The sequence below is a fragment of the Lytechinus variegatus genome, chromosome 8, assembly GCF_018143015.1.
Source record: "Lytechinus variegatus isolate NC3 chromosome 8, Lvar_3.0, whole genome shotgun sequence".
Classification (NCBI taxonomy): Eukaryota; Metazoa; Echinodermata; class Echinoidea; order Temnopleuroida; family Toxopneustidae; genus Lytechinus; species Lytechinus variegatus.
Window position 1 is genome coordinate 29,568,875 of NC_054747.1, and position 27,713 is coordinate 29,596,587.

Sequence of the window (27,713 nt, forward strand, 5' to 3'; positions counted from 1 at the left end):
CAAGATCTCGCGTTCGCACTGTGACACGGTTGACAGATTTTGGGACGGCGTAGACCAGTTGAATTTGCTTTTTTTCTTCTGCTTTCCGGGGCTTTCCGAATTTTGGAAGAACTGAATTCTTACAGAAGAAAACCAAAAATATGTCGGTGAGTTTTACCTATTCTTTTCTCGATGTGGCGCCCCGCCCCGCCTCGATCGGCCCCGCCCGCGCCGCGCCCACTTTAGTCTATTATTCAAACTTAACAGAATAATCTGCGGGGTATTTTCTTTTACGGACTGTAATAAAATTTTCTATGGATAAAACGAGGATTCAATTAAATTTTTGTCCTGATGTTTGCAATTCCTATTATTTTTTAAAGTATATATGTACATGTACACTATCCCCACTATCTAGATCGACTTTGTAAAATTATAATTAGGTGGGTTTGAAACAAAGACTAGTTAGGAACAGAAATTCATTTTGACGAGGGAGTCCAGTGGCAGTTCAGTGGGTGTCAGTTCTGTGTGTTCTGATGCCATTTTATTTATATTTTGAGCTAGTACAACCATCTATTGCTTGGCATAGCACAACCTCAATAATTTGAGCACAGTTTCGGAAAGCCAACCAGAAATATCGATCAACAACGCTGTAAATTGGATTGGGATCTTGATGAAGTGATATACCGCCGAGATTTTTACGGGATCCTCCGCGCTACGTGTGCCGAGAGTTGCGGCGAACATCAATGTGGAAATTCGCTGGTGGCCACTCATTCAATGAACAAGGTTATAATATAACCTTGTTCTCAGTTATATCTCCATGTGTGACAAAATGAGGGTGGCAATGTTTGGCTTATTTTCTCTTTTTCTTTGGGGCAAATGCTTGATTTTTTTACACTGACAGTTTCCGTTAGACTTGTTAATTCATACTGCTTTGCTCTTATTTAAATTTGATTTCTTATATCATTTTTTCTTAATTAAAAATAGAGATCAAAAAATGAAAATTTTCTTGCCATATTACTTTCCACCAATAGAGGGCGTACACAAAAATATGCCCAAAATTCAAGTTTTTGAGCGCTCTGGTGAATACAAAAATTATTCCCACATTACTAATACTAATGATAAATGAATTAAAACTGTATGAAAATAAGTAATTTTGGTCACAAAAGTGATATTTTAATGATTTTTTAGAGTGTGTGCTCTATAGTACTATACACTACAGGCATTCATGGCATTGGCATACCATAGTCCTACCTGTAGATTCTCCACAGGCCAGATGGTAGCAGTGAACAAGTGCCGGTGGCTAGTTCCTACGCCTATCTGCTGAAAAAAGTGAAAGATGTTGGTTTTCTTCCACGGCTGAAGCATTGATACAACTTACAAGAAATTCTTAACTTAGATTATTCATAGCATTGTTTATTTTTAGAGCCACCCCCCATAATCGAATCCACCAGTCATTGTGATACAGGTCAGGAATCAGGATGCCATTGCCATGATTGCACACGACATATGTATTTTTGTTTAAAAATTAAACTTAAACTAAAGTCTACGAACTCATATCACTCTACCGTTGTCATTAGCTAGAAAAATGAGTGTTGGTGACACTGCACTGTTTGTATTTGCCAGGAAGAGGAAGCACATGCACTTGTGACTGTTTGACTTGGACTGATGGATGAAGTCGAATTGAACATAATTTATAGAAATAATTTTTGTCCTACTTGCTTTGGCTTTGAACTTCCTTGTGAACTGAAACTGAATTCTGAAAGTAGACTTTGAATTTTATAATTTTCTATCTTGTGAATAGTTTAATTAACAATGACGGTGTCAATACGAGGTGTGCATTTGGTACGATGGTTAGTTCTGATAGGGATGTTCGCTCTGATGATATTGTGGTACTTCCAACGCAACAAGAACCTTCAGCTCGATTACATGAAATCTTTGCAGGAACCGAGCCTCAAGCTCCAGAATGGAGACTTTGTTCTCAATGGGGAGGAGGTCACCATCCTCTCAGGGAGCATGCATTACTTCCGGGTCGTGCCAGAGTACTGGGAGGATCGCCTCCGAAAGATGAAGAGTGGTGGACTCAACACTGTTACCACGTGAGTATGGCTACAAAATTCTTAAAATTCTTGAGCAAAAAAGACAATAAATTCTTTGTACAAATTTGCAATTTTGGAAAATATTCACAAAACTGAATTTTGATCTAAATCAAGGTTCTAGATTTTGTGTGTCTAGATTTTTACTAACCCAGGGAGCCCAGGAGCTTACCGTGTAATTGACCATACTCACAGGACAAGGGTAGATTATGGTCAAAAAAATCTAGCAAGATAAATTATGAAAACAGAAATATTATGCACTTACCACGATTATATGGATGATGGTCTAACGAGTGACAGTTTTTCTGACATCTGGGCACAGACTGGAACCTCAAAAAACAAAAAGTTTTCTCCTACCCCCGTCTCGATCGGCCATTTTTGTTATGAATTGTAACAAAATGGCTGATCGAAACGGGGGTAGAAGGAGAGAACTTTTCGTTTTTTGAGCTTCCAGTCTGTGCCCAGATGTCAGGAAAACTGCCACTCGTTAAACCTTCATCCATATAATCGTGGTAAGTGCATAATTTCTGTTTTCATAATTTATCTTGCTAGATATTTTGACCATAATGTACATGTACCCTTGTCTCGTGAGTATGGGTCAATACATGAGCTCCTGGGCGCCGGACCGCTACGTGGGCCGGCGCTCCCTGGGTTAGGTTTTTACAGCGTGTACTTCAGATAATTTGTCCGAAACTACCGGACCAATGGCAATGATTGCCAATCTTCTAGTTTGCTATTTTGTGAATAGTTACGTACATGTACCATTCTTATAACATAATGGCCTGAATTCACAAAGGTGGTTTTGAAAAACCACGGTTGAGTCCATGGTTTATGCAGATTTCCTGTACATAAGTTATGCTTATTTTACCGCATGTATAAAAAATTCCAATGCTGATGTGCGCTTATGAATGTCACAGTGCACCAAATTGATGCCTGTTACCATGGTTAGATACGCTATTTTATTCATGAGTCCTCTGTTTGAAGAGTGGACTCGTTATTCAAAACAGTGGACTCATTAACGAAATAGCGTGGATAACCACGGCAACAGGCGTCAATTTGGCGCACTGTGGCAAATGCGCGCATCAGCATTGGACATTTTTTATACACGCGCCTGATACGCGGTAAAATAAGCGTATTTTTTACAGAAAATCTGCATAAACCATGGACTCAACCGTGGGTTGTCGAAACCACCTAGTTGTGAATCGGGCCAATGAGTGTCTAATACCGGTATATTGTGAAAGAAATGAAAGAGTTCATGTAATCTATACAATGAGACAAATTCACTACTCACAAGTGTGTGCTTGAATGTGGAGGAAAATACATGGTGAAGCAGTGAGAAATTGGAAATAATGAAGTGAGTCCAAATAGTATTCTCCATGAATATGAACATGATTCAAGGCAACTTATTTTTTTCCACATACAATGTAGGCCTACTTTGAGAATTGTTACATAGTTGACCAACATTTGCACGACTTTTCTCGCAATTTTTATAAAGCTTCTCACATACCGGTCATTCATAAAGTTGTGATAAAACTTTGTGAAACATTATTAAACTAAGTAATATTCAACATCCAAACTTTTTACATTACTTTGCAAAGGTAGGTACTGTTGGGAGGGGAATCTCCCTCCTGGTCAAAGTAGATGTCACAGCATACTGATCAAGTCATTAAGATCAAGGAGAATTTCTAAAGTTTTTACGATTCTCAAGATCCCTGGCCAACATGGTCATTATGCCCAGCAGCCTTAAATCGGCTGAACTATATAACATGAAGTCAACTTTCTTGGGGTTATTTTATTTTCATTTATTTAGGCCCATTTTATGGATGAAAAATACTATATTTTGTTTCATTCATAAACAATGATTGTAATGTACATGTATATAACCTGATAAAAAAGATCAACCAAAAGATAGCAGAATGTAGACTCTTATACTCATGTACGGAACAAGATTTATCTCTGACCCAACTCCCTCACCACTGCCTTTAAACATGAGCGATTGATGGCAGAACCTTGTACTCTGGCCTTTTTCCCCCTAGAGATATTCCTGCCAATTTGATAATTAATGGGTATATCAAAGGATAAGTCCACCCAAACAAAAAAAATTATTTGAATAAGAGAAATATCCAACAAGTATACAGTAACACTGAAAATTTCATCAAAATCGGATATAAAATATTAAGAAAGTTATGACATTTTAAATTTTGCTTAATTTCACAAAACAGTTTATATGCACATCTTGGTCAATCTATGCAATGAGGAGACTGATGAGTGATGACGTCATCCACTAACTATTTCTTTTGTAGTTTATTAATATAGGAAATATTCTAATTTTCTCCTAATTGTCAAGTGAAACCATGATGATTCCTCTGGGAACATATGGAATTAGCATTGTCAAGTTGGTCCATATTTTCAAATTTGGAAAAAATGAAATATTTTATAATTCAAACAATAAAAACAAATGAAATGGTGGGTGAGGCACATCATCAACTGTCTCATTTGCATAACACTGAGTTGTGCATGTCACTGTTTTGTGGAAAATAAGCAAAACTTTAAATGTCATAATTTTCTTATTTTACATCCGATTTTGATGAAATTTTCAGTGTTATGCTATTTTAATTTTTCTCTATAATTCAAATCAACATTTTCCTGTGATGGACTTGACCTTTAATCACCACAGCCACAACTCTGTGATTTCAAGTTTCATAAAAAAAACCTCACGTGTTAAATAAAAAATACATGTAATAATTTAGTTTAAGAAAAGAAATAACATCGGGTATGAAGGTGAGTGCAATATCTCTCAGTATTTACCGTAAGAAGAAGCTTTTAAGATGACATTTAATTTTCTTATCTTCAGGTATGTCCCTTGGAATCTACATGAACAAGTCAGAGGGGATTTTGATTTCTCAGGCATTCTGAATGTTGTGTAAGTGCACTTAACATTTTATATTTTTTTTGTGAAACTAAAAGCTTTAGTGTAAAAGAAAAGGATTTTCCAAGACATCAGTGATGCACTGTACATTTAACCAAGGTAGTGTTTCCTTTTAAATAGTCCTTTCAAAGATATTTTTGCAGAATTGCCTTTATGCTGATTGCCAACAATTATGGATTCCATTGGAAGATGATAGAAAAAATGAAAATATGTAAAAACACTCCCTTGAACGATTTTCCAAAACCTAATACACTGTACTACATGTTTTTCATTTTTTCCCCCAAATTGAACTTTGGCCGGTTTTCCAATTCTTTTACCTGTGCACTGTTTGAATATTACCAGTATTCTTTGATTTTGTTTTCAACTCAAGCATCGCAGCCTATAGATGCTTTTTTACAATGTACAACTTGTGCATGGTGCGTTTGTTTTCCATTGTGTTTAAATTTTCCATTCAAACTCGAGTTGCACTGTAAAATTTGCACTACAGGTGCCTGTGATTGTGCAGGGAAGTTCAATATTGGTATTGCTCACATTGAAGTCCAAGTATAACACTAACAGCAGGGAGGTCTTGTGTAATGCAAATGGTCTAATGAAAGGATCCGGCTATTTGGGTTGAGGGAGGGGGGGGGGGGGGGGGGGGAGGGGAGAGAGGAGAGAAGCCAAACATCAATGGGTATGGGGTTCAGTGATGTAAAGGCAATGGCTTCATCCTTCTTTAGGACAAGTATTTTCTGTTTGCCATGCATATATATATCCATTATAGCCTACAGGATTTAAATATGGCTAATTGAAAATAGTTTACAAACTACTGTTAGCATTGTTTTTTTTGGGGGGGGGGAGGCGGGGGGGGGGGGGGGGGTTGGTTGATGGTTATTAGTATAATTTTTATAATTTATTGTTATTTTTTTTCATTTTTTTAAATTCTTTTTTCATTAGCTATTATTACAGTATTTGGTGTTATTACCACCACCACCATCATCATCATTTTTTTTTTTATTATTGTTGTTGTTATTATTATTATTTAGTATCATTATTATTATTATTATTATATAATTAAATCATTATTAATATTATTATTATACCCTAGTTATTTTGTCAACTATTTTGACTATTTTTTTAGATTATGATCTGCATCTGTAAATTCCATTCATTGGATAAACTGCCAATTTTTATTCCCACAAATCCCCTCTTGTGCTCGTTATGATTGAAGCCTGAGATTGTTTTGAATGAAACAGTAAAACAGAAACAATAAAGCAATCCTGACAATAGAAATTTTCCCTATTATCCAATGCATTTCATGACACCACACTTGATAGCCTTGATTAGTACCCAGAATATATTTTGCTGGCATTTGGCAAAATGAAGGAAATGAGAGTACATAAGAAATCAGTTTGTTAGTTAATAGTGAAATTGAAATTCAGCTAATTTCCCCCTAATACACCTATTTTCAGTCTAAATTTTGATATTGAAGTTGCCTTTTAATTTGATTGTATACATACATGTATGTGTGTATAAGGGAAAATGAATGGTATCATATATTTCCCTTTTTGCATGTACATCTATTTATCAAGGAGAACTTGAAAACCAGACTCACTGTACTCTTGGGTGTACTCGTGTACAGGTTAACTGCATGATGTAATTGTTCCTCTACATTGTACTTCCAGGCATATGAGCACTTACAACAACAAAAAAAAGCTTTAATAGTCTAAAAGAGAAATGCCAGTAGTTACAGTAAACACTGATTTCATGAGAAAGTCTGTAAAACCAGGCTTAATTGTCAGAATATCATCAAGGATCTAGATCTGGTACAGTTACATAAACTGAACTTTGTGAAATCTTGAAATCTACGCTGAAAAACGTTCACACTGAAGATCACCAACACAGATAGGCACACGTGGGACAGTGTAGTATTATTGCAGAATAAAGACCCGACGGAAGTGACCAAATCCGCGCTTATTCTGCTTGTTTAACTCAGCAATTACACAATTTCTTCCTTTGGCACATGTATATTTTTTATTCATGAACACTTGGGTGGTCATTATATTAGATTCTGTAAAGTCATTTTGAGATCGTTACCATACCAAAACTGGAATTTATCTTTAACTTTCATTTTCATTTTGATCATACTGACTGAAGAATAATGAAAAATCATAGTGATACTAAGTTGTGTAACTTCTAATTGTAATTGAATCCTTCCTGTGACCCATCCACTGTAAAACAAAATATTAATGAATATTGAATTTTTGGCTCCCTCCCAAATATAAATAGAAATTCAGGAGGCATTGTTTGAGGGCAGGTCCAAGCTATTGTTCCCTCTGAAATTAAATCTGGCATGCCTAGTATTGTCATTTTGAAGCTTTCTGTACATACTCTAAATTTTTTTGCCCTATATTTTTTTTTATACTGAAAACGTAAAGTTAATGAATGCCAAGGTCATGATTCCAAGAAATTATGAATTAGCGTGACGAATGGGACATCTCCTTTTTTGATCGGCAGATAATGCAAATTATATCTGCAAATGTTTTTGTGGGGACATGTACATGTAGTGCTAATTTAATACAAACACTTGAGAAAAAAATGATTTTGAAAATTGATTGATTACAATATATGTTGATTATCTTGTGTCCAACAGGCAGTGTCCTGTAAGTCACATTTTTTTAAAGATACTAATCAAAGGACAAGTCCACCCCAACAAAAACTGGATTTGAATAAAAAGGGAAAAATTCAACAAGCATAACACTGAAAATTTCATCAAAATCGGATGTAAAATAAGAAAGTTATATGGCATTTTAAAGTTTTGCTTATTTTCAACAAAATATTTATATGAACGAGCCAGTTACATCCAAATGAGAGAGTTGATGACATCACTCACTCACTATTTCTTTTGTAATTTATTATATGAAATATTTTTATTTTCTCGTCATTGTCATGTGAAATGAAGTTTCATTCCCGGGGGGGGGGCACTCAAAATATAATGCATAGTGGGTATGTGCCGTGGAGGGGACCCCCATTTTTACACCCAAATTTCCGTTCCAAGGCATAGTATTTTTGTCTTATTGCGAAAAAAAACAAAGAAAGCCGCTCCAAGGCTTAGCATTTTGTTCTTATTGAGAAAAAAGAAGAAAGAAATCCGCTCCAAAGCTTCGCATATTTTTTGTTACGCCGTTCCGGCCGCATTGATCTGCTGCAATTTTGGTGAAAAGCGGCCGGCGAGCGACGGTACGACCATCGTCTCTGGCGAGCGCACCCGGCGGAGGCCGCGCTAGCTGCATCATGCACGCATACCCGTTCCATAGGGGTGCATACGCATGTACTCACACGCCGGCGATCCGTTCCAAGGACCCCCATTTTCACAAAATTGTAGTTCCGACGCCCAGTCCCCTTTTTACAATAAGCCCGCTCCAAGACCCCCGTTTTTTGTCTCGCCTGCGGCACACCCCTACCACTTTTTTGGTCGAGTGCCCCCCCCCCCCCCCCCCGGGGTTTCATTCCTTCCTGAACACATGTAATTCCATTATTTTAACATTTTGTGCTTCAGGCAAGGAGGTCCTAATCGTCAAATTCGTAAAAATTGAAATATTGTATAATTCAAACAATAAAAAACGAAAAGAAATAGTGAGTGAGTGACATCATCGACTCTCTCATTTGGATGTAACTGGCTCGTTCATATAACTATTTTGTTGAAAATAAGCAAAACTTTGAAATGTCGCAACTATCTGATTTTGATAACATTTTCAGCATTGTGCTTGTCTGATTTTTCTCTTTTGATTCATATCAATATTTTTCTGGGGTGGACTTGACCTTTAAACTTTGGAGAGTTCTCTGCACAAAAAAATGGAAGTGAATTTACTGAATTAATTTCATGTTTACTGTAATTACATCAGCTTACGGGACAAATGTGTGATGTACTATGTACATATACAGGACACACCACTTTATACATATGTATGATTTCTATGTATTTCTAATTAGGGTCATTTTTCGATTAGAAGCAAAAATAAAATTAATCGAAATATATCAGTGATTGAATATTGGTAAAAGGCTGGTTACAAAGTTATGATTGGTAATAGATAACAAGGGTGTATATTTTAGCATACCTGTTCACATCTTATGTCATAAAATCTTTCATAAATAAATAAGAAGGTCATATATAAAAAAGTTTTTATGTTTTGTTTCATCACATACATTATAGACATAAATATCAATCATAATAGAATGTATTGGTTTACATGTATATCCAGTTTATCATACATTTTGAAGAATTTCCCTTTCCCATTCATTTAAACATGGAATTATTGGCAAGACATCTTTCATAATATTTATAAGGTTGTAAAGTGTTTGCTATGTTTTTATAGAAATATATATCAATCATGATAATCCATGTAAAACTTATATTTTGGTTTACATTAAGTATAAATTTTGATGAAATTACACTTTCCCCATTTGTTTTTGGACACACGTCCCGTACGTCACAGCGCGGACGTTTATATTTTGAGCTTTTGCATAATAACGAGTTCTACAATTTCATTTATGGCTTAAAATACCAGATTAAAGTAATGAGAGATTTCCAACTTTGGGCTTTTCCAATTCACAGAGTTTCTATGACAAACTGAAAAAATCTGTTTGTCTGGTCCAATGTCACAGAGCATATTCATTAAAATATTTCATCATAAGTGGAATTGTTGATTATTATTTTTTTACTGAAGAAAGAGGTCACATCTGGCCTTCCAAAATTGATAAAAGATTCTCTGTTCTGGTTTCAACAACTTTTAAGTCCTGTACATCACAAGTTAGATAGCTTGGACCTGCCTTTAAATGGAGTTCAATATCAAAATACAGGGATGAGCTGATTTATTTGTAATGAAACATTGTTTGACAAGATACTTGTACATAGTATGAACATAATGTACACATTTACATGATCCTCGAGTGTCATAGGAATCCTCACATTTTAATCATCTTTTTATCGTTTGATGAAACTACAGGTCTTCAAATGAAAGTTTTCCTGCATCAACACCAGTACATGTAAGCAGGGTAGACAAATTATCAGAATGAGCTTCATTTTTTTTTATTTTTATTTTATTTACTCATTTTTTTTGGGGGGGTGGGTACAGTACATGTATTGTTCATTTCTATTGGGGATTTTTTATTGTGTATTTCTCATGATTGTAAAATGGTAGTTTTATATTTCTTCTTTTCAATTTTCAGAGAGTTCTTGAAAATAGCCCAAAAGGTTGGCCTATATGTTATTTTTAGACCAGGACCTTACATCTGTGCCGAATGGGAACTCGGTGGACTGCCAAGGTATTATTTTCTTCAATTTTCTCTGTTTATGTACTTTATGCCCCTCTCCCCCTTGCCCACTAACGGTGTATGCAAGAGAGGCTGTCCATCTATTTGTCCGTCTCTTCATCCCATTTTAATCATGAAAATAACTTTTAATTTGAATGATTATGAGAGTGATATACATGTAGCTGTAGTAATTATAATGATACTTACAATGACAATTAAAACAAAAGGAGCAAAATAGAAATAATATTATAAAAATTACTTTTCTTCTACTTCACAATAGTACTGTTGTCATTTTGTATTCTATGAAGGTGGTAAAGAAGAAAGAGTAGAAAAGTACTACATGTATGGGGGCATCATGTTCTAGTGGTTACGACTCTCTTCTTTCAATCTGAGGGACGTGGGTTTGATTCCAAGCCATGGTGTATTTTCCTTCAGCTAGAAATTACTTTGTGCTGCATGCAACCCAGTTGAGGTGAATGGTTTTACCTGGTAGGAATTAATTCCTTGAAAAGCAGCATGCGTAACAGCTGCTTTGCTATGAAAGCCAGGGTAATTACATGTACATGTATACTGCATTATTGACTTTGTAGAGCGCTTAATAGAGACTTCTGTAAATAAAGTGCCAAGCAATATAAGCACTGAAGTATGATTATTAGTATTATTAATAGGTTCATGTTAGAACTAAGTTTTCATATGCATACATGTATACATACATGTACTGCATGTAAAATCATTGTACATTTGTTAATTTGTGACCTTTGACTTTTACAGCTGGTTATTGGCAGACGATGAAATGAAAGTAAGGACAACCTATCCCCTGTTTACCGAAGCAGTCACCAAGTACTTTGATCACCTCATTCCAAAGGTTGTCCCACTTCAAGTAAGTCAACACTTAGCCCTATAACAGGGTCCTGTCTTTATACAAAGAGTTGTAATTGATCCAGTCAACCAAAACTATGGAAAGCCAGCAACATCAACGTATAAATGCATACTTCTTCAAAATATTCTCTTGAAGTGATGTATATTTATACCTCATAATTTTCTTGAAAATTCAATGTGTTTCTCTTTTTTTACAGTGGACATTGTGATTATTTCCTGTAGAAAAAAATTATGACGTTGATGGGTTTACGTAATGAGGTTGATCAGGGGCCCGTATTATAAAGAGTTGCGATTGACCCAATCACTCGCAACTATGGAAAGCTAGCAAAGTCAACATATAAAATGCATGTTTGTTCAAACAAATTTCTAGATTTATATGACTGTATATCCATAAATTCATAGATTTCTTGACAATTTGGTGTGTTCTCCTTTGTTTACAAAGGACATTTTGCAAATTTCCTTTAGAAAAAAATGATGACACAGATGGATTTCCATAGAGATAAATTGATTGGATCAATCGTAACTCTTTGTAAGACGGAGGCCCGGATAAATTTTAACTCTTTGTAAGATGGGGCCCAGGTCCCCGTCTTACAAAGAGTTACGATTGATGCAATCAATCGCAATGATATGGAAATCCATCAATGTCATATTTTTTTCTGCAGGAAATTTGCTCAATGTCCTTTGAAAACAAAGAGAAGCATACTGAATTGTCAAGAATAAAAGTGAATGTACAGTATGAATATACATCATTTCAAGAAAATATTTTGAACAAAAATGTATTTTAGATGTTGACGTTGCTGGCTTTCCATAGTTGCGGTTGATTGGATCATCGCAACTCTTTGTAAGATAGGGCCCAGATTGACCTCCACTATATGGAATTCCATCATTGTCATAATTTTTCTTCCTACTTTGTTACAATGGGATTTTTTTTGTAAAGACATAGGAGCACACTGCATTGTCAAGACAGTGGTGGATGTATGAGTACACATCATATCTAGAAAACATTTTGAACAAACATCCATTTTAGACGTTGGAATTGCTGGCTTTCCATAGTTTTGGCTGATAAAAATTTCAACTATTTGTAAGAGGGGACCCAGGCGGGTGTTTTCTACAGCTTTTCGTAAAGCTATACACGACTTCTACGCATCACTGGAAGTCTCGAACATATTCTTTTAGTGCTAAGCTATATTTAATTACATAGCGATATATTAAACATGGGAAAGGGTTACTGGTCGTTTGTACAGTGTAAGTCACTCATAGTTTACAAACAGCTTTATGAAACGCCCTCCTGGGCTGTATTGAAATTGTATTGGGAGAGGGAGGTGGGTTGTGAAATGTTAAAGTCCACCCTTACCTTGGCATTATAGGTCATGGCTGTTGAGCACATTATTGTGATGAAAATCAGTGAAAATGATTCACTCCTTTGACCCCCCCCATCCCAACAAAAAAAAAAACTAGGTCATGGCTGTTGATCACATGATTGTGATAAAGATCAGTCACTCCTCAGGCTCCCCCCCCCAATAAAAAAATCTGCTATTTCCTTTAATTTTTCTTGAATTTAAGTGTCCTTTATAGTTTATCATGCATTGAGGTTATTTTGTCCACTCACTGTTGTCAGGTTTTTGCACCACCCATTCAAACACTGGAAAACAGAAGCTTACATAATTCTAAGAAAACATTTTTTGAAATTTTTGTTGTTTTCTTCATATTTAGTACAACCGAGGTGGACCTATTATAGCATTCCAGGTGGAGAATGAATATGGTTCCTATGGTGACAGCGCAGCATATATGGAATTTGTTAAAGAGGTGAGTCAAATTTAATCTATGTGTCAGAAATCATTTAAACATTTTATTTGGCTGCATGTATTTGAAATTTAGGTTTACTTGTGATGGAGATCATGTTATAATTTTTAACACGTGCTTCCACAACATGATAAACAACATTTCTTTGTTTTTTTTTGTTTTGTAGAATTTGTGTCAATTGAGCTTTTTGATTGGATGTTGAATGTATTTTCTGTAACTTTTCTGTATCAAAAGGACTCTGCAATTCAGCTTTTCTGCCGCTATACCCTTGTTTTAATAAATAAACAAAGGGTATACAGATCAACAGCATTTAATAATAGCCGTACCTCAGGTTCTGAACTACTCTAATATCTGGCCAGGCTCCAAACTTAAATTAACCCTAAGAAGACTGGGGGGGGGGGGGTGGAGCTGATTCAGCCCCCCCCCCCTCAATATTTTTCGTGATAAATCTGCTGCTCGAAATTTTTTGACCGCGTTGCTCGCTGACTTTTTACTTCTAAGTCTTTTGAGGGACAAAATTGTGACCCCCGGGTATGCGGTTCCAAAATTATGCAGCATTTCGTAAGTGCATGCAGACCCAAAATTACTCAAACACCTGAATTTGTGTACTACAAATCCAATGCATATAGTGTTTTAGCCAAAATTCATAAATATATCATTATCTTGTTCATGGTCAAAATAAAGTCCCCAAAATTTTCCATTAAAAAACAATAGAAAATCGAAAAACATAGAAATACATAAGAAAAATAGAAAACAATAGAATACATAAAAAATGAATGTGATGTGGAAATTTTTTAAAAATAAATTTGATCACATGCCTATCGAGAATATGTTGAACAAAAATTAGCATTTTAGGGGCATCATTTTATTAATTAGAGCAAACTTATGATTATACGCATAAATTAGCATACTTAATGAGCAATGGGATTTTCCATAGAATTACAGTTTTGTAGATACATGTAATGCCATGGGTAATGCGCGAGCCAATTTTTGTCACGATCGCGCGATCGACGGCCGAGATCACAAGGGGGGGGCTCCCCCCGTCTTCTTAGGTGTCGAAATAGCCCAGACAAGGGTTAAAGTGAACATTCTGAGCAATGTAGTCTTGAACTCAGACTCACTTGAATGAGAACACATTAATTCACTACTTAATTACATTCATATCACAATACTCTGTAATTATGTTACCAAGTTGGAAAACAGGTATTGAATTCTTCTATTAAGCATTTTATTTTCTTTGCAAAAATGAAATTTCACGCTAAGTTCAAAGGGTATACAGACTACTTTTAGCTATTTGTAACATCCAGTCAGGGAAAGACTAAATAGTCAGTTCACTCCCCCTTAGGGTTCAGTTTTTATCTCTTGATGAATTTTGCTGAAAATCCCTAAATTTTGTTATTCATGGAGGACAAAAAAGTTTCACACTGAGATAAATTGGCACTGTTCCATTTCTCTGATCATTGTTAATTAACTTTTAATACAATCATTTTAAGTTATGATGTTCAAACCTAAGTAGTTAAATTATCTTCAATGAATAATTTGATATTGAGAATTGAAGCCAAGCTGCCTACTACTATTTTCAATCTGTTGGCAAGAATGTTTTGTGAATGGGAAAACAACTATTGATTGAGAAGCAGCTGTTCATGCAATGTATTTGTAATAGAATTACATGTATTGGCTTGGATTATTAGCATTAGAAAAATCTGATGATTGAGGTAATACAATAGCTGTAAATTTCTCTATATATACATATGTATTGTTTCAAAGAGTGTTATGTACATGTACATGTACACTGTATAGCGTATTATCTAAAAGCTATTGCCTGAGTATGCTATGTAAGATTTGAAGCAGTCATCTACAGCACAGTCATCATTCTCTTGTGTGTTAATGTTATTCAACTTTATTTTATGGAGCAAATGGTTCTTAATTATTTCAATAATGATCATAATAGTTACTTGTGCTTCTATTTCCTGGTAATTGGATGCTGGTATGCCTACACACAGTGTACATTACTTTCTCCACTCCCTGGGGAGCATTCCAATAAGAGTTCCAAGACTCAATTGTTTATTAGGCATACTACAAAGAATCCTTTTTCAATATGTCCATCTCAAACAAGGAGATGCAAATTTGATGGAGATGCAAATATGATATTGTATACAAAATTTGCATCTTCTTGTTTGAGATGGACATTCTGAGAAAGTATTCTTTCCAATTAAATGTTTGTAAATTATGACCTTCCCTTCCCTCCACCTCTCTCCAGAAAAATAAAATCATTTGCTTTCGATCATTTCAGGCTATGGTGACAAAAGGCGTGACAGAATTATTAGTGACATCAGATAACTCAAAGAAGGCTATGAAAAATGGACGATTGCCAGGTGGTAAGTCGTGAAAAATAAACTAAGGCAATTTCATTGGCTAATTAATGTCATGTGACCATGCAGTACTACTGGTGGTAAGTCATTAAAATGTACATGTAGGCATTTTTATTGGTCACATGTCATCATGTGACCTTGCATTACTTAGCTTCCAACTGATACATGTCTTACATATATGTACATGTACCTGTATATTTAATCATTGCAATTTAACTCTTCCTCCACCGCCAACACTCCTATCATTGTTACGACTAGTACTATTACTTCTCTCCTGGATAAAAATAAAATAATCTTAACAGGGGCTTTGTTTCTTTATGCATTTCAAAGCAAATAGGAAGCTTGTTTTATACAACTCCCAGGAATGTTCTTTAATCTGATTGGTCCAAATCGGATCACATGATATTCAGCGAATCGCACTATTGCATCCAAAACGCACTATCCTGCACTCCAACGTCATACCAAAAGTACTATCCTGCACTCTGACGTCAGAGTGCAAGATAGTGCAAGGTCGGCAATTATCTATAATTATCTAGAATTTGGATGAAATATAGCATGTGGGGCAACTCGGTACCGTGGGGGGTTGTATAAAACAAACAATGCACGCATTCTTGTGCATAGAGGACCTAAATAAGGAACTCTGTGCTCGACTCGCCAAATGGATATACCGCACTTGGTCCTGCGGACCTTGGTGATGTATATCCATCAATTGGTTCTTCTCGCACATCGTTCATTATTTGGCCGTGCATGCACGCGCTTACGTGCATTATTTGTATAGTATTGAGTTTATTTGCAATCAGTGCAGGCTCTTTTTGAACCTCACATGTATGAGCATGATCCAGGACATTTATCAATTTCTTGCTGCAGGAAATGACTGTCACACCATTGCAGGAATTTGAACCTTTGACTCTCCGTTTCAAAGTCCATATACCAATCCACTGGGCCACAATGTCGTTGCTCCACATAAGTAATAAAGCAGAAAATACATTCAAGTTTTGTGTATTTTTTTTCAGTTCTGATGACAGCAAACTTTCAGGACAACGTGGAAAGACACTTTGGAGACTTGAAGGCTTTACAGGTAAGCTTTCAGAGAAACCAATTCAGGAGTTTCAAATCAATTTGTGATCAATTGCAACTTTATTATATGTACATGTACCCAAAGTAATCATATCGTCGCACGCACCACGAACCGTCCTCTCTGCGCACTTCGATGCGAAAGTTACTTTTGCAGAAAACGCATTTAAAGAAAAGTTTTTTTAAACCAGCAATAAGTGCACACAAGGAGAGCAAATTATTTACCAGTGTCTTCGTTAAAAAGTTCACGTTTCAAAGTTTCCTCCCGTATCTTTATATTTTCTTGAAGTTAATTATTTACGCCACAGTGGGCAACGTAACAGAGAGGACGGTTCATGGAATAGATACAGTGCGCTTAACTTTCGCATCGAAGTGCGCAGAGAGGACGGTTCGTGGTGCGTGCGACGATATGTCTTGCAATCATTCACAAATTTGAATCGATTACTGATCTGCTCTCGCATCAAGGAGTGTTAAATTGATACAGCTAAAGTTGATCTCTCTATTTTCTTGCAACACCTTCGAAAAAGTGACCACATTGTGTTAACCCAACAAGCTATGTGCATGAGACAAAGTCCTTAAATCATACAAATTACATTCAGGTGCTTCATGAAGAATTTTGTCAGTGATCCTTGCTGACAATTTTGAACTCTGCCAATTAGATGCAATGTTTTCAGTAGCTTTAATATATAACAAATTGTCAGTGAAAAATCACATACATAATAGTGAATGTTATTTCCATTCGTGCAATGGACAGAATACTTCATTCGGTTAAAAATGAAATGAATGATCCATTCAACTCGGCTATGCCTCATTGAATGGATCTTTTCATGAATATTCATTTGTATACAGGACCATCATACAAATGTACAAGTATATCTCATCTTCCCTTCTCTCTCTCTCTCTCTCTCTCCTTATCAGGGTGACAATCTCCCCTTGATGACCATGGAGTTCTGGTCGGGCTGGTTTGACCATTGGGGTGAGAAGCATCACATCTACTCGGCCGATGGCATTGCCGACCTCACCAAGAGTATCCTGGTCAAGGGAGCGTCCATCAACTTCTACATGTACCACGGCGGGACGAACTTTGGGTTCATGAACGGAGGCAACGTAGATAAGGGCATCTACAAACCCACCGTAACTAGCTATGGTACGATCTATCAATTGGGATTGTATTCACTTTGTCTGAGATAAGCATTTTGTCTACTCATAATGGGTATTATGCAACTCCCAAGATTGTTCTGTAATCTGATTGGTCCAAATAGGATCACATGATATTCAGCGAGTTGCACTATTGCATCCAAAATGCACTATCCTGCACTCTGACATCATACCAGAAGTACTATCCTGCACTCTGACGTCAGAGTGCAGGATAGTGCGAGGTCTGGAATGAGCTGGAATTATCTAGAATTTATATCAATTATAGCATTCAGGGCAACTCAGCAACATGGGGGAGGAGGGGGTTACAGTATAAAGCAAACAATGTGCGCATTCTTGTGCATAGAGGACCTAAATAATGAACTCTGTGCTCAACTCGCCAAATGGATATACCGCACTCGGTCCTGTGAACCTTGGTGCGGTATGTCCATTGGCTCTTCTCGCACGTCGTTAATTATTTGGCCCTGCATGCACGCTTACGTGCATTATTTGTATAATACCGCATGGGCTATTTAAGTCTATGTGCACTGGACCTTGAACCTGTAATCTGCAGAATTATTTTCAGGGAGGGAAACAATGCATTGTTTCTTTGAGCATGAAATGCAAAGTTCGCGCGGCACCGAGTGTGTATTTGAGCAAAGCATGCATGGAAAGGGTTAATCTTATTTGGTCTAATATCACTGGTCTAATTGCTGGGTCTAACTATGGGGTTTATTTTCATATTAACTTGGTCTATAAGCGCTTGGTCTACTCCGTCCAATGCCGCAAGGGCTATTTCCATTTGATCTACTGTCAATTTGGTCATATTACCGCTTGGTCTACTCAACACTAAGTTACTCTGATAACCAATTAATCTAATTGTTAAATGGTCTAATGCACAAATGGTCTTATACTCTTATTTCTATTTCCTCTACGAATTGTTTTGCACTTTGTCAAATGAAACTTGAGTTAATCTATAAATCATATGTAGACTAAGTGCTGTTTAATTTAGACCAAATCTTAATACCCAGGCATAAGTTTTCAAAATTTCATCATACTTTTACAAAATTGACTTATTGAGTGATAGAAAAAAGCCATGTCAGAATAATGGAATGAAAAAATAATTATTTTTCTTTAAATTTCACTAAATCATGCCGGGGAATTTTGTTCATTATAATCTTTCAGATTACGATGCTCCTCTCTCTGAGTCTGGCGAGCCTACAGAGAAATTCTTCAAAATCAAAGAAGTCATACAGAAGCACACTCCTTCGGGGAGAGGTAGGATAGAGTCTATAGTTTTCAGTGGGAGAGAACATGCAAAAATTTCACTGAATTTTGGTAAAAACTTTACACTAAAATTCAGAGTGAAAATCAAAGCAAAATCCAATAAAACAAACCATTTACCAGTTGAAATCTCCTCAACACATATCACAGGTCTCTAAGCCCTTTAATAACAAATGCAGAATAATACCCCGTCCTTAGGAATAAAATAAATGAATGAATGAATGAATGAATATATTTATATAAATACATACATAAATGAATGAATAAATGAATAGATAAGATAAATAAATAAATGAATAAATAAATGAATAAATGAATGAATGAATGAATGAATGAATGAATAGATAGATAGATAAATAAATGAAATAAATGTAGTTTTCAAGAATATGAACAGGATAATGTTGTTAGTATTGCTGGTTATAATGGAGGGCAGGAATGTAGTTGAGGCTGGTAGATCCAAGTCTCAAGGCCATTGGAGGAAAGTGTTCTTCCATAGATTTTGTACATGTGACTTGGGTCGAGGCCACAGCCGGTAAAATATGGCCTTGAGGCCGGCTTTGACTTCATCTCTGATGGAGAGTACTGAGCAGTGGAACTCTCTGATGTAATGTTGATTATTGTCTGTTTCCTTCAGTTCCCAGTACCTTGCCAGAGCTTCCTGTTGCTATAGGTAAAGTGGCATACTCAGAAGTCAAAGTTCAAGAAACCATGTCACTGGCTGCATTGCTAGAGATCAGTGGGGTAAGTCACATGACCACGCAGTGACATAAGTAACGTAATCATGCAGTGTGGTAAGTCACATGATCACCTGGTGGGATAAGTCACATGATCACACTATTTGGTTAAGTCATATTATCTCAAGAGTGGGGTAAGTCACATGATTACCCAGTGGGATAAGTCACATGATCACATAGTGGGATAAGTCACATGATCACATTATTTGGCGAAGTCATATTATCTCAAGAGTGGGATAAGCCACCTAATCACACAGGTAGGCATGTCCCATGATCACAAAGTAGGGTAAGTCCCTTGATCACACTTGGATAAGTAACATGTCAATGCACAAAGAGTTAATAGGTTAAGTCACATGATCACAATGGGGTAAGACACATGCTCATGTGGAGCGTTATGGCCCAGTGGAATAGTCTCCGGACTTTGAAACAAAAGGATGTGGGTTCAAATCCCAGCCATGGCCTTGATTTTCTTCACTAAGAAATTGATCCACATTGTGCTGCACTCACCCAGGTGAGGTAAATGGGGACGTGGCATGAATTTATTCTTCGAGATGCATACAATTACGGCCACCAATCTAAAGCTGGGTTAATATATCTACATGTAAAGTCCTTTGGGAGCGCGTAGAGACATTAAAATCATTACGTGCTATGCACTGTACAGGAACTTTTGTCATTATCAAGTACTGGTAGTCAAATGATTACAGTTGGTATGTCACATTAATGCACCAGCGTAAGGAGAGCAGCAATAGACACTTTGATCGATGAATAGGCTTAGTCCTACAACATCATTGGAGTAAACTAAACTAAACTATTACTTCTAGGCCTTATCTTACTGAGAGTTACAATTGATCAACCAAAACTATAGGGAAATCCATCAATGTCATAATATTTTCAGGAAATTTGCACAATGTCCTTTGTAAACAAAGAGAAGCTTAATACTGAAATATCAAGCAAACAGTGAATGTATGAATATACATCTTATCTAGTAAAGATTTAGAGCCAACATGTATTTTAGATGTTTATATTTGCTAGCTTTCCATAGTTGTGGTTGATTTGATCGATCGTAATTCTTTGTGAGACGTGGCCCTGAATTAAAGTTTAAGATAAAACTATTAAACATCACTTTTCATCCCTTCCCCTTTTTTGACAATGCAGAAACCCATTTATAATGATGACATACTTGCCATGGAGAAGCTTCCAATCAACAACGGGGGTGGACAGAGTTTTGGATTCCTGCTTTACAGGAGCAGAGTTAATACCAAACCAACCAAACTGACCTTGTCAAGATCTCCAAGAGACAGAGCACAGGTAATGTGTCCATCCTTTACCCTAAAACTGAGAGAGCTGGTTCGTTTGGGTCGAGGTGTTTGGGTTAGGGATTTGTCTCACCTGAACAAAGTTTGGTAGAGACCTACATGTAGTGCTTACTTATCCTGTTGGTCTGTTACAAAAATTTTAATTTTTTTTGATCAACTTTCTCCTATTAGGTAATTTCTGCATCAATTGTGTTCATACTTGGTGCATATGATCCTTGAGTAATACCACATGTGTGCTGCTAAGGATGATGGGGTCAGGGCTCAAAAGGTCAAGTTTTTGTTCAACTTGCTCTCATTTCTTTTTCTGCTTCAGTTATGTTCACACTTGGTACATATGATCCTTGGATAAGACCACATGTGGATCCATGAAGTTGATGGGGTTAAATGTCATCTAGGGGTCAAAAGGTCAGAGGTCATCTAGGGTCAAAAGATCATATTGCATGTTTGATTGATCACGGAATCAGGCGAGACTTGTGGTTCACGAACCTCCTTGTTAATTGGAGAAGACGTTTACGTTGTGATTATACACAGCTTCTTGTTCTTTGGTTAATTCAATCTATTTGCCATTCAGCCCATATAATATTTTGTCTAATATATGTGTTCACTTAATAATACTAATACTAGTGTGTTTTTTTTATCACTCTTACGGAATAACAGTGTTTCACAGGGCTTTACACATCGGTTCGGAACATACAAAGATAACAATACATGGAAAGATTATTGATTAAAAATCAGAGTTTTCAGATTTTTAGTAAATACTTTCAAAAACAGAGAGAGGGTCACATTTCTTTGAAACTTGTTCCAGCACCTTTCTCTGTTTGCATACAGGTTTTCTTGAATGGAGATGAGGTTGGGGTCTTGATGAGGAAGACCGAAGAGGAGGATCGGAGTCTAGAGCTCACTGTAAGTTAATCTGGGGGTGTGTTTCATGAAAAGATTTGTCACTGACTTTCACTTGCTAATCAGCTCCTTGCCAATCAGATGCAAGGATTTCAGTAGCTTATTTCATTACTGTGAAAATCACTGACTACTTGTGCCATTATCCCTACTTGTGTCATGATTCCCTTGTTCATTTCTTTGGTTCTCAAAGACTTTGTTAGGGATAATCTGATTCCAGTAGGTAATTGGTTAAAGATATAAAGATAAAGCTTCTGAAGGTTTCCATGGCGAAGAAGAATAGTGTAGTAGGTTTTATGGTACACCATATATCTTTCTTGGGCAAGTGTTGGTCCTGGTAAAAGATATTGATCAGTCTCTTGCTACCTATGAGTTTTAGTATTGAAAGAAAGATCTGTAGATTTAAAGTAAAAATATGAATGCTGTTTTATCACAATACGCATTGATAGTGTGTATGAATTGTGAAGATCTGAGCCAATTTTCTTAACCATCTAATGGTACTTAATTATTATTATTATTATTATTTTTCTGTCCTGTAGATTTCTGGCACTATATGAAGTGTGGTCTAAGTTAACCCAGTTTGAACTAAGCCATGGTTATCAGAAAACCATTGTCTATGATATTTTTTTCTGTCTTGTACAGAATGGAAAAGATGCCAACAATGTACTTGACATTCTGGTTGAGAATCTTGGGAGGGTCAACTATGATAAGGATATCCAGACCGAGAAAAAAGGTGAGTGATTATTAAAACAATATATATTCAAGTCACCCTTCCCCCATTTTCCCTCTATCTCTCTTTCTATCTTTCTCTCATTTTGCCTCTCCATTTTCCCTTCTCTTGTCCTTCACTCTTCCTCTTTTGCTTTCATTCCCTCTTCTTAGCGAAGTCTTCTTAATAAGTGTCATGTTCAGTTGTTCCCTCAGTCATGGAAAATTCTGGAAAAAATTGTGGTCATGGAAAGTCAGTGAATTGGAAAATTTGTGAAGACATGGAATTGCATTAAAGATAAATTCCAGTTTTGGTAACGATCTCAAAATGACTTGTTACAGAATCTAATATAATGACCACCCAAGTGTCTGTTTGTATGAATAAAAAAATATGTGCCAAAGAATTCTGGAAGAAATTGTGTAATTGCTGAGAAATAAGCAAAATAAGTGCGGATTTGGTCACTTCCGTCGAGTCTTTATTCCAGCAATATTAATACACTGTCCCACGTGTGCCTATCTGTGTTGGTGATATTCAGTGTGATCATTTTTCAGCGTAGGTTTCAAGATTTCACAAAGTTCAGTTTATGTAATTGTACCAGATCTAGATCCTCGATGATATACTGACGATTAAGCCTGGTTTTACAGACTTTCTCATGAAATCAGTGTTTACTGCAACTACTGGCATTTCTCTTTAACCTCTTGGCTATGGCAGCTTTTCAGTTTGTCATGTCTCGCAACTCGCCTACTTTGTGATCACACTCTGCTATTATAAGTGGTGTTCATGATTTCCATTTTCCAAGTTTTGTGACATCCCAAATTCTACTTAATTCTCGGGGACATCACAGGAAGTCATGGAAAGCAGCAAATTTAGGCATGGAAAACTCATGGAATTATGTTTTCAAATATCTGCGGGAACCCTGTATGTTGCTGTTTGATCATTGCACATTTACTTTCAATGAGTCTAATAATGAAGGCACGAGACAAGATGAAGAATACCATCTTGTAATGATGATGTTGGAGATCACATTCCTTATGAAAGCCTTTCAGAAGGAAAAGTACTCTTGTCCGGGGGGGGGGCACTTCCCTTGACGAGTGGATACCATGCGGGACCATGGGGTCTCGAAAAGCCCCCTAAACATGTATTTTCCATATTATAAAAATGCACCCCTTAAGTATTGGCGTGTGAAACCCTACCCTTAATAAGTATTGGAAGCAAAACGATACTCTTAATTCTCTGAAATGAACCCCTAAACAAGTACAGCAATATTTTATTGTTATGTCACGGGTCGGTTTTACCTTTACACATCATTTGGTTTAGTACGGCCCCACCTTCCACAGCTCGCGCAAATAGGACTCTAAATTTTCACGTAGTATTGGGGCAAAATGGACATCCTTTATAAAACATTTTAATTTTGTTTTATCATCCCTGCAAATTTGACCCTAAACTCGTAGCTTTCCTAGCGAAATCGATACTCTTTTTTTTCATTATTTCTGTGTTTTTGACACCCTTATATCACGTTACATACATAAAATGCCCTATCTTGAAAAAGACATCCTTTTTACGTGTTTTTTAGTCGTGCATGGTATCCACTCGTCAATGTAAGTGCCCCCCCCCCCCCCCCCGGACTATTGTGAAGACAGAATTCTCTCATGAACAGATTCTTTTGCCTCCCTGTTTCAGGTCTGTTAGGGGATGTTATGATCAACGACAAAAAGCAAGTAAAATGGGAGATGTATCCGATGGAGTTTACAAAACACTTCATGGAAGCGTAAGTATCCTGAAAACTAATGTTCATTTCAAGATTATTTAATTGCTTGGTGAAAGTGTTTTGGCGATGTTTGCCTGATTGTTTTCTTGTAATGATGGCAAATATTATTGCAGTGTGTTTTATCAAATCAAATGTTTCATTGTATCATTCTATTTAAATATGTGCTTGTTTGGTTTTTAACATTTGCATGCCCCTCCCCCCCTTTCTTGAAGGAAATACTAATATTGACTATTGAAGTTTGTAATTCCCATTAAAGGAAACCAATTCCCAAGAAGACAAGCAATTTTATTGGAAAGAGTAAAGTGAGAGGAACAGTTTAAAAAAAGTTTCATCAAAATCGGTTATGAAATCAGCAAGTTATGGACGATTAAAAAGTCTTGTTGTACTTAGAAGGAGGCAAGATGCAATTAGAATGATAATGAGGAAAATCTGAAAATTTTTGTACTAAACTAATGGAGAGTTGTCCACAAAATCAGCCATTTTGAAGCACGTTTGCCAATTTGAGGATGCCCATAGAAAGTACAAGAGTTTTCAAAATCCCATGACTTGCTTTTTTCATAACCGATTTTGATGAAACTTTTAAAAAAATGTTCCTCTCATTTTACTCTTTCCAATAAGATTACTTCTCTTCTTGGGTTTTGGTTTCCTTTAACTTTGTACAGGGATTAACTGGTTCCAGACAATCCAGTACACAATGTGTTAAAAGATAATTCGAGGGAAGGTGGAAAAATTGCTATGAGCTTTAAAAGTCTTTTTTTTTTATTTTATTAAGGAAGAATATCATAGTAAGATTGGCAAATCAATTCTTGCAGTTGACCAATTTTTCCATATATTTTTCCTGAAAGGAAGAACAGACTTCCTGAAGACATCAAAATTATATCTCCGTCGAGTCCTCCTAAAATGTTCTTAAAACCTTTCTTTTTACTTCCTTATTTCATTCTTGCACCTTGAGCACTCTACAGAGTGGATTTTGCGCTTTATATTTAAGTTACATGTATTATTATAATTATTATTGTTTGAAAAGCCAAATGAAATGTATGAAACAATGGTTATTTTATCATTCCCCCACAATTCCATTTCTCCTTATAAAGACCTTGCTGAAATTAAACAAAGCGTGGTAATAACAATATTCTAATATTTATTGGACCTAACCCATGTCGCTGTTTTAAAAATCAATGTAAATTTTGAAATCCTATCAAGCATCCCAGTCTCTTCTTTCCTTTCACTTTGGCAGTGTTTCAACTTCTAAGAAATGGAGCACATTCGAAGGGCACGAGAAGCAGCCGGCCCTCTATAGAGCAACGTTAGAAATTCAGGATAGCCAACCCAAAGACACTTTTGTAAATATGAAGGTAAGTTGTAGTGATAATTGATTCTACAATAGAAATGCGACATGGATCTTAATTTGAGATCCAGGATACAGACCTGCCATGGAGTACTGAAAAATGAGAATACTGATGGTTTTATGCAAAATACTGATTTCTAAATTCTAAGTTTCAGTTTTATGAGTTATCTATCGATGTTTCTTTGAAAATGCCTGATTTTCAGCCTTTAAAGTACTGAAATGTTTTCGTTCAGGTTGGCAGCTTTGATGATAATGTGTCTGATGATATATTGTATGCTCATTTGGGTAACAATGTATTAACCATTTTCTGAGTAATGGTACTTTGCATAGATTAACTTTATACAGAATGTGTAAGGTACATATAGTAGCTCATACATGTACATAAGATTACAAAATGATTGTTAATTACCATGACTATTTTTACTTTTTGGTCTACCTAGGGATGGGAGAAAGGAGTTATTTTCATTAACGGTTTCAATCTTGGTCGTTACTGGAACGTTGGCCCTCAGAAGAATTATTATCTACCAGGACCATTACTAAGACAGGGAAAGAATGAGGTAAGAATGCCTTCATTGTGATTGTGACCCCCCCCCCCTCCATTCGTGGGGGGGGGGGGTAGTGAGTGCATGTTTAGAGACAATTGTTTTGAGAGGCCTACTATTATGCAAAAATAATATGGCCTCTGAAATGGTGATTGTGTCCAATCCTGGCTGGATCCGCATCAGGGTACGGGAGCTTGATATTGAATGATTTAATACTTTAAATCATATTTCTGAAAGCAAGTTTTGGTGCATGTATGTAATTGTTGTTAATTCCACTCCCTTACTCCCCCCCTCCACCACAGTATTTGAGCAAAAATAATATGGCCTAGCTCTGAAATGGTGATTGTGTCTAAGCCTGGCTGGATCCGCATCAAGGGAAGGGAGCTTCATATTGAATAATTTAATACTTTAAATTTTAAATATTTATAAAGCAAGTATTGGTCCATGTATGAAATTGTTGTGAATCCACCCCCTAACCCCCCCCTCTTCCTCCACCACAATATTGTGAGCGTCATGAAGGAAAGACAAACTTGATTATCATGCATGCTATATAAATTCTATTTTGCCATTTTAGTGGAACGAAGCAAACTAGACATTCATTTTTACCTCCTTTGTTATGACTTTCACTTTTGGATTCTAAGACAGGTAACATCATTTGACCACTATAAAGCAAACCAAATTAATTATATGAATGTTTTATAAATCGTATTAGAATTTTATAGGTTTAGTGTTAAATAACACACAGGACAATATAATCGTTGACTTTTCTTTTTTTGTGTGTCTTTTTCTTCATCATGCAGAATTTAATATTTCAGCTTTTTCATAAAGCAAAGGCAAAGTTGATTTCACATGTGTGTATTTTTTTGCTGTATGATTTTTTTGTTCTCATTTTTTATAAGGAAATACAAACTGGACAATAATTTTTACCCGCAGGCTCTTTTTTTTCCCCTCTGCCTCCTCGTTTAGATCATCATATTTGAGCTTCATAAAGCAGACGGGACGATACGCTTTGATGATAAGGCAGACTTAGGTGAAGAACAACAGATAAACAATGAGGATGATATAGAACCTATGCTCTAGCCTCTAAATTACCTGGGGCCCATCTTACAAAGATTTGTGATGATTCCGATCAATCGCAACTATGAAAAGCCAGCAAAGTCAATATATAAAATATATGTTTGTTAAAAAAAAATTCTAGATATGAATGTATATCCATGAATTCATTGATATCTTGACAATTTGGTGTGTTCTCCTTTGTTAACAAAGGAAATTTTGCAAATTTCCTGTAGAAAAAAATATGACACTGATGGATTTCCATAGAGTTACGATTGATTGGATCATGCAACTCTTTGTAAGACGGGACCCTGTTTAATTCCAACTCTATGGCTGTGTGTGGGCGGCCACCTCGAAACCAACAATACGTCACCAGGCAAGATTCTCTGTACTATAGCCGTAATAGTAATTTAGTCTTCAGAGAGTAAAAGTGAAATAAATTAGCCGATCAAAAGAGTAATTCTTCTTTTTTCTGCTGTCAAACTTTGAAGTTCAAATTAGTTAGATTAA

General features: G+C 36.2%; 1 protein-coding gene across 3 annotated transcripts; it reads left to right on the forward strand.

Annotated features, from left to right (window-relative positions):
- LOC121420308 (beta-galactosidase-1-like protein 2) lies at positions 1 to 27,339 on the forward strand. Of its 3 annotated transcripts, none has more exons than XM_041614890.1 (18): positions 1 to 146; positions 1,921 to 2,075; positions 4,927 to 4,995; positions 10,210 to 10,305; positions 11,065 to 11,173; positions 12,886 to 12,978; positions 15,269 to 15,353; positions 16,361 to 16,425; positions 17,340 to 17,568; positions 18,741 to 18,833; positions 19,474 to 19,580; positions 20,729 to 20,881; positions 21,718 to 21,792; positions 22,429 to 22,519; positions 24,176 to 24,263; positions 25,498 to 25,615; positions 26,049 to 26,165; positions 27,117 to 27,339. In XM_041614890.1, exons 1-18 carry the CDS (start codon positions 141 to 143, stop codon positions 27,228 to 27,230), a joined length of 1,863 nt encoding a protein of 620 aa, XP_041470824.1. In that variant the 5' UTR covers positions 1 to 140; the 3' UTR covers positions 27,231 to 27,339. The 3 variants fall into 3 exon arrangements, with proteins under 3 accessions (XP_041470824.1, XP_041470823.1, XP_041470822.1); XM_041614889.1 differs by lacking the exon at positions 1 to 146 and adding an exon at positions 446 to 762 and having other exon boundaries at positions 1,603 to 2,075; XM_041614888.1 differs by lacking the exon at positions 1 to 146 and having other exon boundaries at positions 1,279 to 2,075.
- Positions 27,340 to 27,713: the final 374 nt, after the last annotated feature.

Coding starts and splice junctions, on each gene's coding strand:
- LOC121420308 (XM_041614889.1), top strand. CDS start 1,792: ATGACGGTGTCAATACGAGGTGTGCATTTGGTACGATGGTTAGTTCTG. Junction 11,174..12,885: donor CAAAGGTTGTCCCACTTCAA/GTAAGTCAACAC, acceptor CTTCATATTTAG/TACAACCGAGGTGGACCTAT. Junction 21,793..22,428: donor ATCGGAGTCTAGAGCTCACT/GTAAGTTAATCT, acceptor TGTCTTGTACAG/AATGGAAAAGATGCCAACAA.